The sequence below is a fragment of the Peromyscus eremicus genome, chromosome 3 (genome assembly GCF_949786415.1).
Source record: "Peromyscus eremicus chromosome 3, PerEre_H2_v1, whole genome shotgun sequence".
NCBI lineage: Eukaryota > Metazoa > Chordata > Mammalia > Rodentia > Cricetidae > Peromyscus > Peromyscus eremicus.
The window spans coordinates 60,648,107-60,665,071 of NC_081418.1; the positions used below are offsets into that span (position 1 = coordinate 60,648,107).

Here is a 16,965-nt window from a genome sequence, read left to right on the forward strand (position 1 = left end):
CGCTTGCTGGGCTTCATGGAAGCACAGCACCCAGAGTTTCCTTCAGCTCACAGCTGGAAAAGACTCAGCCTGCTCCAAACAGGGACGAAAACACTAGTGATAAATAATTCTAACAGTTTCAGAATCAGTTAATGAGATGAACATTCCACAATAAATTTCAGAGTTCTTGAGTGAGCACATCATTTCCCCGTGTTTGAACAATTCCACAGAACCTCAAGCACAATGGAAACTCATCTTGAATTCAGGTGTAACTCAGATAGAGATTCTGACTATCAGGTGCAGCACTGTGTGCCAGCTGTTCCAGTTACTTCAGAGGCTGAGGCAGAACTGTGGGTGAAGGCCAGCCCGAACTACACAGGAAACATAGTGACACCCTGGGGGGGGGGGGGAGACAGGTTGGGGAGAGAGAGCAGGAGGACTCAAAGCAGTCCAGCTTCATTTATTTATCAAACATTTATTGATTGATTGATTGATTGGCTTTTTGAGACATGTAGCTCTGGCTGTCCTGGAATTCACTATGTAGACCTGGTGGGCCTTGAACTCAGAGAGATCCACCTGCCTCCGTCTTCCCAGTGCTGGGAATTAAAGGCAAGCGCTACCACACCCAGCTCATTCCAGCTTCTTGAGGGAGGCAGCTGAGCAGGCGGCCCTTGTACCCATTCCTCTGACTAAAGCAATAGCCAACAGCTCTGCACACCCTCTCCAGCCACAGCGCCTCAATGAGGCAAGGGATCAGCAGTGAACCCTTCCTACAGTACTCAAAACATGACTCAGTCTGAAACGCGTATCATTTATTGAGTTCCAAAACAAGCTCAGTGGAGTGCAGTGTGCTGACTGACCTTCCACAGTCTAGAGGGCCAGAGCAGCTTCAAGTTTTACTGTACTGTTTATATCAATTTCCGCGGAATCAAGAACTTTAGAATCAAACCACTTTAGCCTACAGAAGACTTTATAAGACTTGCCTTAGAGGTCTCAAAAGCCTTTTTGATGATAGAGATCAACAAAACTCCACCCCACTTTCTCGGATCATAAAAACGTGTTTTTTTAAACTGTTACTTTTTAAGTGACGTGAAACTAACGAGAACCGGCTGCTCTTGGCCTCATCCTCTCTGGAGAAGATGACCCTGTGCTTCACGACCTTCTGCCAAGCCTTGCAGAGATAGGCTCTGTAGTCTACGTCTCCATCGCCCGCGTGCTTGGAGGAGGAAGGCTCCTCTGCTGAGCCCGAGGCTTTCTGCATTAGACTCTGCGTTGTCGCGAACAGCAGCAAGCGGTACTCAGCAACGAGCCTCTCTAGGAGCTGAGAACACTTCTTCAGAGTAGATTCCTGCAGGGCCACACTCTCTCCTCCGCTGGCGCGGTCTGTCCAGTAGAAAGCCGACAGGCTGTCCACAATGAGAAGGCAGAGAGAGGGGTGGCTACAGAACAGAGCCTCCAGGGAGTGGAGCGTGAGCAGCAGCTGCATGCTGCTACTGCAGTAGGCCAGGAAGAATCGGCCCAGGCAGAGCTTTATGGTCTCCTCGGAGCTTCGCGACAGTCTATGCTCAAGAACAGTCACCAGCCGAAGCATGTCAAAGTGGTAGTCTGTATCAATAAATAAGACTTCTATCTGCAGTCCACCCTCTGACTTTGGAAGTATACATCGGGCTGTTAGGTGATAAAGCATTTCTGTTTTTCCCGTTCCTTCCGGACCATGAAATTCAAGAATATCACCTGTGTAAAATGAAAATATGTCAGTCAAGATGCAGCAGTGCAACAGTGGGCCACAGAACAAGACTCAGAGAGCGTTCCAAAGAGACGTACTGGAATATGAGCTAAAAATCTACATCCACTGTTAAAGAGGATCTGCATAAGCAGAGGCAGATAAATACGGAAATTCGGACAGCATCTCTGAGAAAGGACCCAATTTTTTAAAAGTGTTTTTTTTTTTTTTTTTTTTTTTTTGGCACTGAGGATGAAATCCAGGTCCTCAGCTGTGGTACGAAACAGCTCTACCACTGGTCCACACCCTCAACCCAGCAGTGAAAGATTAACCAGCACCAAGAAAACATAAAAATAGCGACAGGGTTGAAGCGGTGCAGGGAAGCTCCTAGAGACCGGCCTGTACGACTCAGGGTCACTGCAACCTCACTGTTGTTAGTGGGTGAACCTGAGTTCGGGTCCCAGAGCCCACATAACGCTGATGCAGTAGCACTCCTGTGGCGAAATGCGGGTGGAGACAGAAGCCCCAGAAGCTTACAGTCCACAGGCCTGCGGTACAGAGTGCTGAGGGATCCTGCCTCACGGTAGACGGTGAAGGGCACAGCTGACCACACAAAAGCACAAGGCAGAAGCCTTCAGCAGGCTTCTCAAGGCTTTCAAGATCCCAACACTGGGAGGAGAAGCCACATGAGCAGCTATGTACCTAACTGATGGCCAGTCTTGAGTATCACTGATTCGGAAGTGCCTGGCCAGTGAATAACATCTCAGGGGTGTCTGGGGAGATCTGCTATCATGACGGGTCAATCCCTTGATGACCTCATATGATGGTATTACTGGGAAGTGGGAAAAGCAGAAGGTGGGACCTAGCTGGAGGAAGCGAATCACTGGGGAGTGTCTCTGGAGAATATCTTGTTCTAGCCATGTCCTGACTTCCAAAAGTGAAGGACAGTCTCTCCACATGTTCTTAGCATGATTGGGGTACTGACACCAAGTGATCACAGACAGAACCTCTGAAACCATGAGCAAAAGTGATTATTCCCTTCTTTACTTTTGGCTTAGTGATATGAAAGTAACAAACACGTCACTTGATTACATTTCCTATTGCCTTCTGCAAGGTTGGCACTTGATTACTCTAACCCCAGGATGAACAACACATCTTTCTAACATACTTCAGCAGATTGCTTTTCCAAGATCCTCTCCAGGTTTCCTTGAAGAGGACAGGGTCTTCAGCATGACTCACAGATGCAGCACTGGGAAGTTCTTCTGGAAGTGGGATCACATGGTTCCCTAAGACCATACATTAAGAAATACCCAGTGTTGGGGCTGGAGAGATGGCTTGGTGGTTAAGAGCACTGGTTGCTCTTGCAGAGGACCCAAGTTTGATTACCAGTACCCACATGGCAATTCATAGCTCTAATTCCAGTCTTGAGAGATCAAGTTCATGGATAATGTCACTTCTCTGTTACAGATTAATGGTGAAGTAGGTAGATCCAGAACAAACATCATACCTCAATGCTATCACTAGGTCTTCCAACTAAAGTCCTGCAGATATGTTTCATGATGAATTCAGATCAATTTTACTCATCTTATAAACATGTACCATTTTTTCCTTTACACACACACACACGTTCAAACAGTATGATTTATAAATGGGGCAGTTCTTGTATCTTTATTTGAAGTTATGATCTTATATGTCTGTGAGTTGTTACCAAAAACAAAACCAAAAAAACTGGCACTCTTGTCCAGTCGATGTGCTGAACATGGCAACTTGAAGTAAAAAGAAGAAAAGAAGGAGGAGGAAGAGGAGGAGGAGGAAAAGGAAGAAGAAGAGGAGTAGGAGGAGGAGGAAGAGGAAGAGGAACAAGAGGAGGAGAAAAGAAAAGAAAAAGAAGAAAAAGAAAACAAGACCCTGGAACTTGGCACTTGAACAGCTGGGAAATCTGGATGGTTTGGCCCTGACAGCTCCTCTCGTATAGATGCTAGGAGGAATTGGGGTCAACAGACTGAGGCAAGAGTCAGAGCTACAGAGTCTGTAGAATATGTAAGAAAATGACCTCAACAATCACCAGCCTAGCTGCATAGCCAGCACACTGAATATGCAGATCACAATGCTTAGTTCCAAGGACTCAGAAACTGGACACTGCACTAAACAGCCTCCACCTATCAAAGCATTACAATGCTTCCACAGCACAGAGCCCAAGGATCTGGCTGCACCACAAACTTCCTGTAACAGATGCTGGAAGCGTAACTGACTTAGACCCCAGTCTTGGGTGTGTAGGCTGCCAACTGAGTTCCTGTGGTAGTGACTAAACATGACAGTGTTTCTCCAAGTTTCTATAATATGTGATGCAGAGATGCACTACAAACCCTTGATCCAACACACGGTTGTTTCCTAAGGCCTAACTCATGAATACTAATGCATGTGAAATGACATGCTTTCCTATGGAGTACAGGGACAGCAGACCTGCTGTACCAGCTATCCCAGAGTCCTTTGGGCTGAAGGAATGACAGTAGACAGTGGCACAAAGGCAGATACAAAGCAGCACAGGAAATGTGAGTATGCAGACAGCAGAAAAGAGAAGGAGTATGTTTATGCCTATCACTCTTCTGTCGGTAACTGATCAGCAGCTGTGCCCACTGAAGCTGCTGAGCCTTAGGAAGACAGAACACTTACGTGATAACATCTGGGGTCAGCTGGACAATCAAGTAACAAATCAAGTTGTTTCCTTGCCTTAGTCATCAAACTATTTTTCTTTCCAGGAAACAGTATCCCTTCACTTCCACTTCCATTCACCAAGCACCTACCATAAAGCTCCCTTTTAAAATGTCCACATTAAAAAATGAAAGCAACAAACTCCCTAAAACTGGGGTGGTGATAGAAGTTTGTAATCCCAACATGCCTGAGGGTCAGCCTCAGCTACACAGAGAATCTTAGGCCATCTTAGTTATAGGAGGCCCACATTCAAACAGACAAAACCACATAACCCTAAACTCTGTATTACTATTTCCAATTACTTTCTTTCAGTAAAATGAATGTTTTGGTGGACACACAATGCATAGATGTAATGGGAAAGAGTATAAAGATGGGTGAAGAATAACTAGACCTCCACAGTAGTGAAGGTTTAACAAGCTATTTAAATGAAGGTGATATCAATTCAAACTAGACTGCTATAAATTAAGATATTAATTCATGACTAGGAAAATAGTTTAAAATATGAAAGAGAATGGCAAGGGATTTAAAATAGTAGAGCAGAGGGACTAGAGAGATGGCTCAACAGTTAAAAGCGCTGGATGCTCTTCCAGAGGACCCAGGACCCAGATGGTGGCTCACAACCACCTATAACTCCAACTCTAGGGAACTCAACACCCTCTTCTGGCCTCCACGGGTACAGACATATAGACAGGCAAATCATATATACATATTATATAAAATAAACAAATCTTAGAAAAAAAGAGTATGCCAGAGTGGATCTATTTAAAACAAAACAACAAAAACTAGAAAGGAGAACTAGAGAACAGAAAAGGTCTAAGACACAAAACAGGGAGTAGAATGGTCAAAACTTTATCCCATCAGTAGTTATACTAACTTCAGTGGATTAAATGTTTAGTCAAAAAGCAGATAGGTGGGCTGGAGAGATGGCTCAGAGGTTAAGAGTACTGACTGCTCTTCAAGACGTCCCGAGTTCAATTCCCAGCACTGACATGGTGGCTCCCAACCATCTGTAATGAGATCTGGCAACCTCTTCTGTGTACATAATAAACAAACAAACAAACAAATAAATAAATAAAAAGCAGATAGTCAAGACAGAAGAAAAAGTGAGGATCCAACTAAGAGCATCCTACAATGGACACACTCTATAAACCAAGTGACAAATAAAAGAAAAAGACACTATATAAAGAATAGTCAAGTGGTTTTTTTTCCATTATTATTATTAATAATAATGGTTTCTTAAGACAGCATCAGATAGTTTTCCATTATTATCATTAGTGGTTTCTTGAGACAGCATCAGATAGGTGGGTAGTTTTGAACTCTTTATAAAGCTAAGGCTAGCCTTGAACTCCTGATCCTCCCAAGAGCTGGGCTTAGAGGTGTGCACTACCACAAGGTTGAAGTTGCTATAGTAATATCACACACAATGAACTTTTAAAGTTATAGCCGGGCGGTGGTGGCGCACGCCTTTAATCCCAGCACTTGGGAGGCAGAACCAGGCGGATCTCTGTGAGTTCGAGGCCAGCCTGGGCTACAGAGTGAGTTCTAGGGAAGGTGCAAAGCTACACAGAGAAACCCTGTCTCGAAAAACAAAACAAAACAAAACAAAAAACAAAAAAAAAATAAAAAAATTATTATTTGAGATTGTGTGTGTGTGTGTGTTTGTGTGCATACACACGAGTATGTGTAGGCTAATAATATATGAAATAAACTAGATGCGTTGGCTACTTATAATCTCAGAATGATGAATGCTGAGGCATTTGAGAACCACCACAAGTTCAAGGATAGCCTGGGCTACATAGTGAATTGTAGGTCTTGCAAAGCTGCAGGTCTGTATCTATTTAAGTGTTTTCAATACCCCAGGTAAGTAGAATCATGTGGTTTGTCTTACTCCACCTAGCATACCATTCTCAAGCCTTTTTATTATATGTATATGTGTAGGAATGTATATGTGAGGGCAAGTGCCTAGAGGAGCCAGAAGTGTCAGCCAGAAGTCCCCTAGAGCTGAGGTGGTTATGATATGGTGATATGGGTGCTGGGAATCAAATTCTGGCTCTCTGGAAGAGCAGTCCAAACTCTTGACTGCTGAGCTCTCTCTCCAGTCCTGGTTCTTAAGTTTCATCCACACTGCAGTGTGTGACAGGATTCCTTTGTAAGGCAGGAAAGTATTTCACTGCATGCATATACCACTTCCTTGTTATGTGTGTATGTGTGTCTGAAAGTGTCACTTTGTAGCCAGGCTAGTCTCAACCCTATGGTGACTCCCTCCTCAGCCTGTCAATGCTGGGATTACAGATGCCAGTCAATAAAGGACATTTTATAATGATGAATGGGTCAGTCAGCAATAAGACATCACAATAATAAACTTTTGTATACATAATACTCAAAGTCCTAAACACAGGAAGGCAGACAGATGGAACTGAAGGGAGAGATAGATAACAGCCAGAGATGTCAGCAGCTAACTCTAGAAAATGGGACAACAGAACAGCCGCAGATAAGTGCAGCAAGGAAGCCAAAGTTAGCACCAGAGCTGGCTAGAACCAAGAGTCATCTAGAGAGCGCCTGGCTCAGGCACAGGAGACTACACAGTCTACAGCACATGGAGCAGTCTCTAGATTAGTAAGCCACTGGTCAGCACAAGTCTCAGTACATTTAAAGGGCCTAGAATCAAAGAAGCATGCATTTCCAACTAGAAAAGAATGAAAACAAACCAATGACGAACTAGAGATCATTTTATTTATTTTTTGAGACAGGATCTTGCTACACACAACACGCTGGCCTCAAACTTTGAACTTCCTGCTTCAGTCTCCTGAATGCTGGGACCACCAGAATGTACAGTATGACTGGCTGTACGTCTTCCAGACCTTAGAATAGGGACTAAGGGTCTTGTACATGACACTGAAATATGAGCAACAGAAGAGACAAAACCTCACCAAAGTTAGCAATCCCATGCTCTGAAGGAATCAACAGATTCTAGATGAGAGGGTGGGCAGGCACACTGCAGCTCACCTACTGGATAAGCATCTCTTATCTAAAGTATGTAAAGGCCACTATAATGCAATAATAAGGGGGAACTTGGTTTTAAAATTAGCAAACATCAGATACTGCTATTTGTCATATGAAACAACTACTTTCCACTTAGTTTTGGAGGCAGAGCTCATCTGCAACTGCCATGATTACAATGTATAGGTATTTGCAGTCCTGCTCTTTAGCAGTAATATCAGAAGCATGGTTTAATCTAAGGCATGGGATTCTAGAACATTTGGTGGACTACTGAGAAATAAATTTGCTCAGATAAGAACAAAATATTAAGGAGATTTACTTACTGTCATTCTTTTTTTTTTTTTTTTTTTTGGAGACAGGGTTTCTCTGTGTAGCTTTGCGCCTTTCCTGGAACTCACTTGGTAGCCCAGGCTGGCCTTGAACTCACAGAGATCCGCCTGGCTCTGCCTCCCGAGTGCTGGGATTAAAGGCGTGCGCCACCACCGCCCGGCTACTTACTGTCATTCTTAACACAGATGCTGACATGTAAAGCTTTGATAGCTGGAGCTATGGCAGCCATCTGCGACCATACTGGAAAGTTATGCAAGCCAGAGGAGCAGACCACTGTCTTCAGTCTCATCTCTCTGGATCTTTCTTGTCCTCCTTTATATTTGTGCTTTTTCCCTGTTACATGGTAAAAGCTTTTAACTCATTGACATTAAATAATACTTTTCACACACACACACACACACAAAAAAAAATTAGCAAACATCTGACATTTCTCCTAAAAGGACGGGCAAACTGGGAGTGAGCTCAGGTAGAGGCAAGTGCCACCGTCAGCCACAGGGAAGGGTAAAGCAGAAGCACCACAGGGTGTCACTCTAAACTGTAGCCACAAAGACACACTGACAGCCCTAGAATGCGGGGAATTTGGAACAGACACTTCACTGATGGTCACAGGTAAAGCATGAAGCCACTTTAGAAATCACTTTGGCTGTTTCTCCAAAGATGAAGCAACAGAGAGTTGCCTTATAACCTAACAATCTCCCTCCTAGGTGTTACTCAAAGGAACCCAAAGCCTATCTATCCACAGAAAAACCTGCACATGAGATCATGGCAGCACTATTCATAGCTTCCAAAATTCAGAAGCAATTCAAATGGCTACCAAGTGGCAGTGCACTCACACAGTGAGTCTATTTACTCAGCACTAGAGAATTGGCTACTGGACTGGAGTGACAGACGGCTCAGTGGTTAAGAGTACTTGCTGCTCTTGCAAAGGATCTGGCTTGCGTTCCCAGCACCCACACCATGGCTCACAGCCACCTGTCACTCTAGTTCTAGGGGATCCCATGCCCTCTTCTGACGTTGGCAGGCACCAGGCACCCACGTGGTACACAGACATACACATTGACAAAACAATCATATGCATAAAATAAATAACTCTAAAAGAGGGATAGGGTGTGCTACTGATACCTGCCACAAAGACAGATGTGCAGGTCCACCTTAATTACACAAGACCTCCAGAAAGGGCGAGTCCATAGAGAAAGCTGGCTGTGGTTGCCCAGGGCTGACTGCTAGTACAGATGGGTTTCTTTCTGGGGTGACAGTTGCACGACTGTGTTGCTGTGCTAAAGACAACTCAATTACACACCCCAATCCTATGTATTACACTGAAACTAAGCTCAAGCACTCAACCTTCCCTGAAAGCTTTCCTAGTACCAAACAAGCAAACAAACAAGCTATTGTTCCTGCTGGAGAAACAGTAACAGAACAGCTGGGAACCTTAAGACCTCCTTGCAGCTCTGCAAACTTCTAAAGAGAAAGAACAAGAACCAGACCAAGCAGAATTCCCTTGAATGCTGTGTGTTGGGAAGGAGACCACAGTACGTGCTGGAGATGGTACCCTGACAGACAGGGGGCCTGGAACTCCCAGGCCTGGTGTGCCTCATTTTCAGCCTACACTGCCTCCTTCTAGGACTATGTGTGACGTGAATATGCAGGTATACATGTGAACACGTGTGGAAACTGGTCTCACAGAACTTCCTCTCATAGGCTTTTCCACTAAGGGCTGTGTTTTATTTACCATGCACTGGTGAATCTTCATCAGCAAACAGGTTGGGTTCTAGTTCTTTCAAGGAGCTTCTGCCTTCAAGTCGGGCAAGGAGCTTACAAAAGAAAAAGAGGAAAACTCATTACTTAAAAGGATACAACATCCTAGAAGTGCATATTTATGCAAATTTCAAAAATCTTTAAGACCATAATTTGAAGATTTAGAGGAAAATATTAAAAGGGAAATATAATTTAGAAGAAATATTTTGTTTAAAAGATTTTATTATTTATGTGTATGTGTGTTTACATGCCATGTGTGTACAGGTGCCCCAGGCCAGGGGAGGGTGTTGGATATCCTGGATTTGGGGTTAATGGTGGTGGTAAGCACCAATGTGGGTGCTGGAAACCTAATGGGTCCTCTGCAGGAGCAGCACACACTTTTACCTGCTGAGCCATCTCTGCAGTCCCTGGTTTTTTGTTTTAAAGGACAGGGTCTTCCTACATAGCCTTGGCTGGCTTGGGACTTACTATATAAATTAGGCTGGCCTAGAAAACTCACAGAGATCCACTTGCCCTCTGCTTCCCAAGTGCTGGTGTTAAAGGCACATGCCACTATGCCTATTCCTATTCATTTATTTCAAAAATATTTAATTTTTTATTTATATATCAAATCTACTGATGTAAAATAAGTCTGAATCCTCAAAAAAATGGATAGCAACTGTTGGGTATAAAGGCCAAATTTTTTTTTTTTTTTTGGTTTTTCAAGACAGGGTTTCTCTGTGTAGCTTTGCGCCTTTTCCTGAAACTCACTTGGTAGCCCAGGCTGGCCTCAAACTCACAGAGATCCGCCTGGCTCTGCCTCCCGAGTGCTGGGAATAAAGGCGTGTGCCACCACCGCCCGGCTAAGGCCAAATTTCTAATGGCAAACTATTTACCGTTGGTGTATTTTACAATAACATTTTTATACTTACACCAGTTATACAGTGGTCTGATTTAATTTGTCTCTTTTATCTAGATGGGAGGGCCAAAGGGGAAAGGCAGAGGAAAGCTTCCTAAGGAGCTCTAGGCTCAGCTGCATTTAAAAGTGGGTAGAAGTCAAGTGCATGGGCCACAGGCAGGTACACCAGGCATGGGAGAGGGTGCGGCTGAAATGCATGAAGAGCAGGGTGTGCAGGCAAAGGAAAAGCTGATTTGAACTGCAAGAACTTATTGCGTGAAACAGGTAGGCTCCTGACTGGGTAGAACCACTAAGGGCAAACACCTCTGAGCGTGTCTAGGAGGGTGTTCCAGAGAGGTTTAACGGAAAAGGAAGGAACCTCCGTGAATGTGGGAGGTGCCATCACAGGGGCTGGCATACTAGACTGAATAAGAAGGAAAGTAAGCTGAGCTATAGGGTCCTAGTTTCCCTTCTGCTGCCGTGATAAAACACTCTGACAAACGTAGCTTAGAGAAGGAAAGGACTAAACTAGCTTACACTTCCAGGTCACAGTTCATTATTGAGAGAAAGCAGAGCTAGAAAAGCAGAACCCATGGAGGAACACTGCTTGTTGCTCTCTGCCTCATGTTCAGATAGCTTTCTTAAACAGCCCATGACCAGCACCTATGGATGGTACCATCATAGTGGGCTGGGCCCTACAGGATCCATTAATAAACAAGGCAGTCCTCCACAGACAGCCCATAGGTCTGATCTAGGCTTTTTCAGTTGAAGCTTTCCTCTCAGATGATTCTAGGCGGCTACACTGACAGTTAAAGCTCACAAAAGCAAACATCTTGCCTATTCCTTTACTTCCTAATCAAGGATGCAGTGAGACCAATCATATGTAAAGGATGAGTTGTGACCAAACTCCTGCTGTCATGAGTTACTCACCATGATGGACTTAAAGCAAAACAAACTCTTTCTCCCTTAAGTTGTTTTTGTCGGGTATGGCATCGCAGCAATGAGAAAAGCAACTGATACAGAAAAAGAGGAGTGCGGCCTTTGCTGTGATAAGCCTGACCACATGGTTCTCAGGCCTTTGGAACTGGTTTGCAGGAGGAATGTGAAAGAGTTTAAAGCTATGGGCAGGTAAGCCCCAGAAAGCTGTAAGCAGAGCTTAATGGTGGGAGTTTGGAGGGCCAGCATGCAGAGAGAAATACAGACAGTGAAGGCCCGGTTCCCATTGGAAATTGGCTAGAGGTCATTCAAGCTATATTCTAGCAAAGAATCTGGCTGCATTTTGAACCTGGGTGAGGCTGAATTAAAAAGTAATGAATTTATTTGTTTGGTGGCGGAAATCTCAAGATAGGACAACATTTAGGCCATGCCCTAGTTATAGGGATACAGACTGCAAAATTAGGGGCTCATGGAGTCTTAATGCCATAGTTCCAGAAAGCTGATGAGACCAGCAACGTGTGGCAGGTTTGAAGGTCATTATGTGAAGCTGTGATGATGAAGCTTGTTTCAGTAGAGACCTCAGAAAATGCAGGACCATGAAACATCCCCTGGGAAAATCTGTAGCATGGAGAGGCTCCAGAGAAAAGCTATGTGTGCTGCAGGCCAGAATTGAAATGAAGGGACTTCCCAAGTCCTTTGGAGCTGTGGGGACGTGACAGTCGGCCCCAGTCGGCCCTAACCTGATGACACTGTTTTATCTGCCCAGAAACAAACTGCTCTATTCCCGTCAATAGAGTGCTCAGACCTGAGTAATAATTTACACAGATCCCCTGTGGTGACTAAAGAAGCCTAATATGGAGCCAGGCATCCCTTAAGAGCCGTTGACCTTTAGCTCTGGAATGCCTGGGAGATCCTAGTGGCCTTCAGGTGAGATAAGAATAGGATAATGGCCTGTGAGGTATTAACAGCTGCCTTTGCTTGCTTTAAAAATTCCACCTTAACCCCACTTCCACACAGCATGCTATTTGGCTCTAAGGCTGCCCTCTGTAGTGGATATCTGTTATCTATGGCCTTGAAGCACTGCCCCTAGCAATATAGCAGGTAACTGTCCTACCTAACTATGACCTTGAAGTACCTGCCCCTGGGGTGTGGCCTCAGGGCACCCTTAAGACCTGAGACAAATGCTGCTCTCTTCTTTCCCTCATGTTGGATGTTGGGACAGACTCAGGCAGAAGAAGATATAGATGCACAATCTACCTTTGATGAACATACATTATCTATATGCCATAAAGCTGCCCTAAATGCTTGGTAAAAGATTCCAGAACCAGGGGAACCTACTGAGCTATATACGAAGCTCCTCCAGGGGTCAAAAGAACCGTTTACTGATTTTTTTACAAAGACTGACCAAGGCTATAAGCAAGGCAATATCAGACCAAGAATTAAGACAAGTATTAATTCAATATTTAGCTTTTGAAAATGCTAATATAGACTGCAAAAGGATACTTGCACCTTTAGAGATCAGATCGGCACAGAAGAATGAATCCAACACACAAACAATATTGAGTCTCTCAACTATTGTGATGAGGCTTGGATAGGAGAGGCAATTTCCAAAGGTGGAAGGAGGCATCAAAGTACCAAATGTTTTAACTGTGGTACACCAGGCCATATAAGAAGAAATTGTACACAGGGTGCTTCTAGAAGCAATGCTTCTTCTAGAAATAACCCAAACATCTTCTAGATTATGCAGAAGATGTTGCAAAAGGCCAACATTGGACCAATGGATGCAGATCAACAAGAGACATACAAGGCAACTCTTTACCATTGGGAAATGCATTGGGGGGTCCTCTAGCAGGCTCCTAAAACGAACTTCCAGTCCCTGTGGAAGAAATTCCTCCCAAGGACAATTAAATAATCCAGTGCCTATTGTAAAGAACAATACTGCACTGGATGATAGAATAGCTTTGATAGATGGATCAAAAATTCCAAAAAATACCATAAATATTCTGGCAGACTTCTATAAATGAACAAAGACCAAAGCTTAGAGTACAAATAAATAACATTATTCTAGAAGGCTATACTCGAAAATTATAACATCCAAATTGGCCTCTTCAAGAGGTAGATGTCCAATTTCTAGGAATTGGAATCCTATCTCAAGTAAAACAAAATATAAGATGGGTTGAATGCATAGGGCCAGAAGGACAGAGAGGAAGGCTGAAGCCCTAGGTGGCTAATGTAGCAGTCAATGTTTGGGGCTGAGATCTGTTACAACAATGTAATATTCAGATTAAAATTGCTCCAATCTCAGAAGCAGAACACAAACCAATTCATGTCTCTGGAAATAATACCATAAGACACTATAAAAAAAAAAAAAAACAGCCACCAACCATTCACGCTGTACATAAACAGAGCACAACCGCCACTGAACTCTCAGAGATGCCAATAGCCCTAACTTTAAAATGGCTAATTGATAAACCTGTCTGGTTTGGACAATGGCCTATGACACAAGAGAAACTACAAGCCTTAGAACAACTGGTTCAGGAGCAGTTAAATGCTCAACATATTGAAGAATCTACCAGCCCTTGGAATTCTCCTGTATTTGTTATTAAAAAGAAATCTGGTGAATGGAGAATGCTGATAGATCTGAGAGCCATTAATAAAGTAATTCAGTCTATAGGCTCTCTACAGAATGGGATGCCCTTGCCTTCTATGTTACCCAAAGAATGACCTACTATAGTTATTGACTTAAAAGATTGTGGTTTTTTTTAAACCATACCTCTACAAGAAAAGGATAGAGAAAAATTTGCCTTCACAGTACCTACTTATAATCATTCCCAGCCAGTCAAGAGATATCAATGGAAGGTACTCCCACAGGGAATGTTAAATAACCCCACTCTGTGCCAATATTTTGTGCAAAAACCATTGAAATCATTCGTGCACCATTTTCACAATCTATAATTTGCCATTGTATGAGTGATATCTTATCAGCTGATCCGAGTCAGATACTTTAGAAAGCATGTTTGAAGAATAAAGAAAGTTTTGCCTCCTGGAGATTACAAATTGCTCCCAAAAAGATACAAAGAAGAGATTCTATTAATTACTTAGTATATAAGATATATCTACAAAAAATTAGACCCCAAAAGGTCCAACTCAGGACAGCTCAACTGCAGACTCTTAATGATATTCAAAATTGCTAGGAAGCATTTCCAACTTACAGACTATCATTGGAATACCTAAAGATGGATTAGTAAATTTGGCTAATACCCTAAAAGGGGACAGGGACTTAAACAGTCCAAGAGAATTGTCAGCTGAAGCTGAGAAGGAATTGGCTCTAGTAGAAAAGAAAATATGAGAGACATATGTAGATTATGTGCATCCAGAACTTAACTGAATTCTGGTCATATTACCCTCCAGACACTCCCCTACAGGGATTTTGATGCAGAGGGAAGAATATTATATTGGAATGGATATTTCTACCACGTAAACCGAGTAAGAAGTTAAAGACATGTATGGAAAAGATCTCTGATTTGATTCTAAAGGAAAATTAAGACCGTCAATTGACAGAAATGGACCCAGCAGAAACTGTAGTACCTTTAACTAATGAGGAAATTTATGGAAAGATAATGAATACTGGCAAAGAGCCTGCAGTAATTTTTTGGGGAGAAATTAACAATTGTTATTCCAAAAGCAAGAGAACAGAACTCATAAAAAGAAGTGAATGGGTCCATCCTCACATTGTATGGCAAATCTCTGGAGTCCCCACATTCTATACTGATGCAAACAAATCAGGAAAGGCAGGATATAAACAGTTAAATAAAATGGTCCAAAGCCCCTACAACTCTGTACAAAAGTCAGAACTGTATGCCATTCTTATGGTACTAATGGACTTCATAGAACCTCTCAATATAGTTACTGACTCTTAATATGCAAAGAGAGTTTTTTACATATTGAAACTGCTGAATTTACTCCTGATAATACAAAATTAACTTCACTATTTATACAATTACAAGAAATCATCAGAACCCACACGGATCTGCCAGGTCCTCTAGCACAAGGTAATGATGAGATTGATCAGTTATTAATAGGTAATATGCTAGAAGCCTCAGAATTTCATAAGGAACACCATGTAAATAACAAAGACTTGAAAAAGGACTTTTCCATCACTTGGCAAGAAGCCAAGGAAATCATAAAACAATGTCCTACTTGTTCTTTCTGTAACCAAACTCCATTACCTGCAGGAAGTAATCCTAAAGATATACAAAGAAATGAAATTTGGTAGATGAATATGTTTTATTTTGCAGAATTTGGAAGATTAAAATATTTACACCATACCACTGACATCTATTCAGGATTTTAATGGGTGACTCCTATATCAATATACAAAATACTTCAAATAGGAGTAGGAACATGTGTACAATATGACAATTATAGTTTTGAGTTTATACAAATTATCTTAAATAGGAATAGAAAAATAGTTTACATTTGTATCAACATATAAGAATCCATGCCGGGCATTGGTGGCGCACGCCTTTAATCCCAGCACTCGGGAGGGAGAGGCAGGTGGATCTCTGTGAGTTCGAGGCCAGACAGGCTCCAAAGCTACACAGAGAAATCCTGTCTCAAAAAGCCAAAAAAAAAAAAAAAAAAAAAAAAAGAATCCAAATCAGTGCAATTTATCTAAGGCTGATAGTTTGCTAAATTAGTTTACTAGTAGATACAATAATATCCTATACTTATCTATTCCCCCCCCTTTTTTTTCCCCAAAAAAGAATCCTGAGTCTAAATTTTATTTTTCCACCCCCAACCCCATAACATTTTATCTATTAACACTGAGAAAACAAAAACTTTTGGGAGAGAGGGTGTCATTTTCTTAAAATTGCTTCCTGATGTTTAGGGGGTGATGGTATCTCTGTGGGATCTTGTAAGAAAGCTAAATGGTTAAGTCTCAATAGGACTACCTGTAATGTTTGTAGCTGAGAGAATGCTGGGCTTCTAAGACACTCTGGAAGTTGTCTTCTTGGCACAAAATGGCCTACTGGGTAAAGAACTGCCCTTGCCTTTACTGCTGACAGTCTGCACACTGTCCTTTCCAGATGAGGACACAGGAAAAGTGACTACTGAACCTTGTTAAGACAGGGTAAGATGGCCTTTCAAAATCCCTGCTTCTGAAAATGGTCTGTCAGATATTCTAGGCCTGTAGCCAAAATGGATGCCCCAACGGTGCTGAGAATCTTTCGGTGACTGTCCAGGCTGCCTGCTGTCTCTGTTTATTCTCGCAGTTTTTTGGAAATTGCTTGTTTGCACTTCCTGCTTTCTCGGGTAATATTATTTTCCTTCTCAGGTCTTTGATGGGATTGAAGACTATATAGTTACAGTTATAATCCTCTCATATCTTAGCTAAGAACATTTCAGATAATAAAGTTAGATTCTTTAGGATAGGACAGCTATTGGAGTAATCTCTGTAACATGCTATTTACCTATGATCTGGACTTTAGTATGTGTTTCTTGTTTGATGTTGTTCTTGCAGGTTATATTTCTATTTTTCTTTATGTTATTACCTTTCCCCTCTCCTGGACAATACTTAATAATCATTCCTATTGTATATGGTTTTGTATTAGGTTAGAATTTTCTTATTTAGACAAAAGGGGGAGAT

General features: G+C 42.5%; 1 protein-coding gene across 1 annotated transcript in view; it reads right to left on the bottom strand.

The window, feature by feature from the left end:
* Positions 1–481: 481 nt before the first annotated feature.
* Xrcc2 (X-ray repair cross complementing 2) overlaps positions 482–16,965 on the bottom strand; it is a 31,010-nt gene continuing 14,526 nt past the window's right edge. The window contains exons 2-3 of the mRNA XM_059256647.1: positions 9,477–9,558; positions 482–1,713 (exon numbers count right to left, since the gene is read on the bottom strand). Coding sequence (XP_059112630.1) covers positions 998–1,713; positions 9,477–9,558 — 798 coding nt within the window. The 3' untranslated portion in view covers positions 482–997. The remainder of the gene's footprint in view (positions 1,714–9,476; positions 9,559–16,965) is intronic.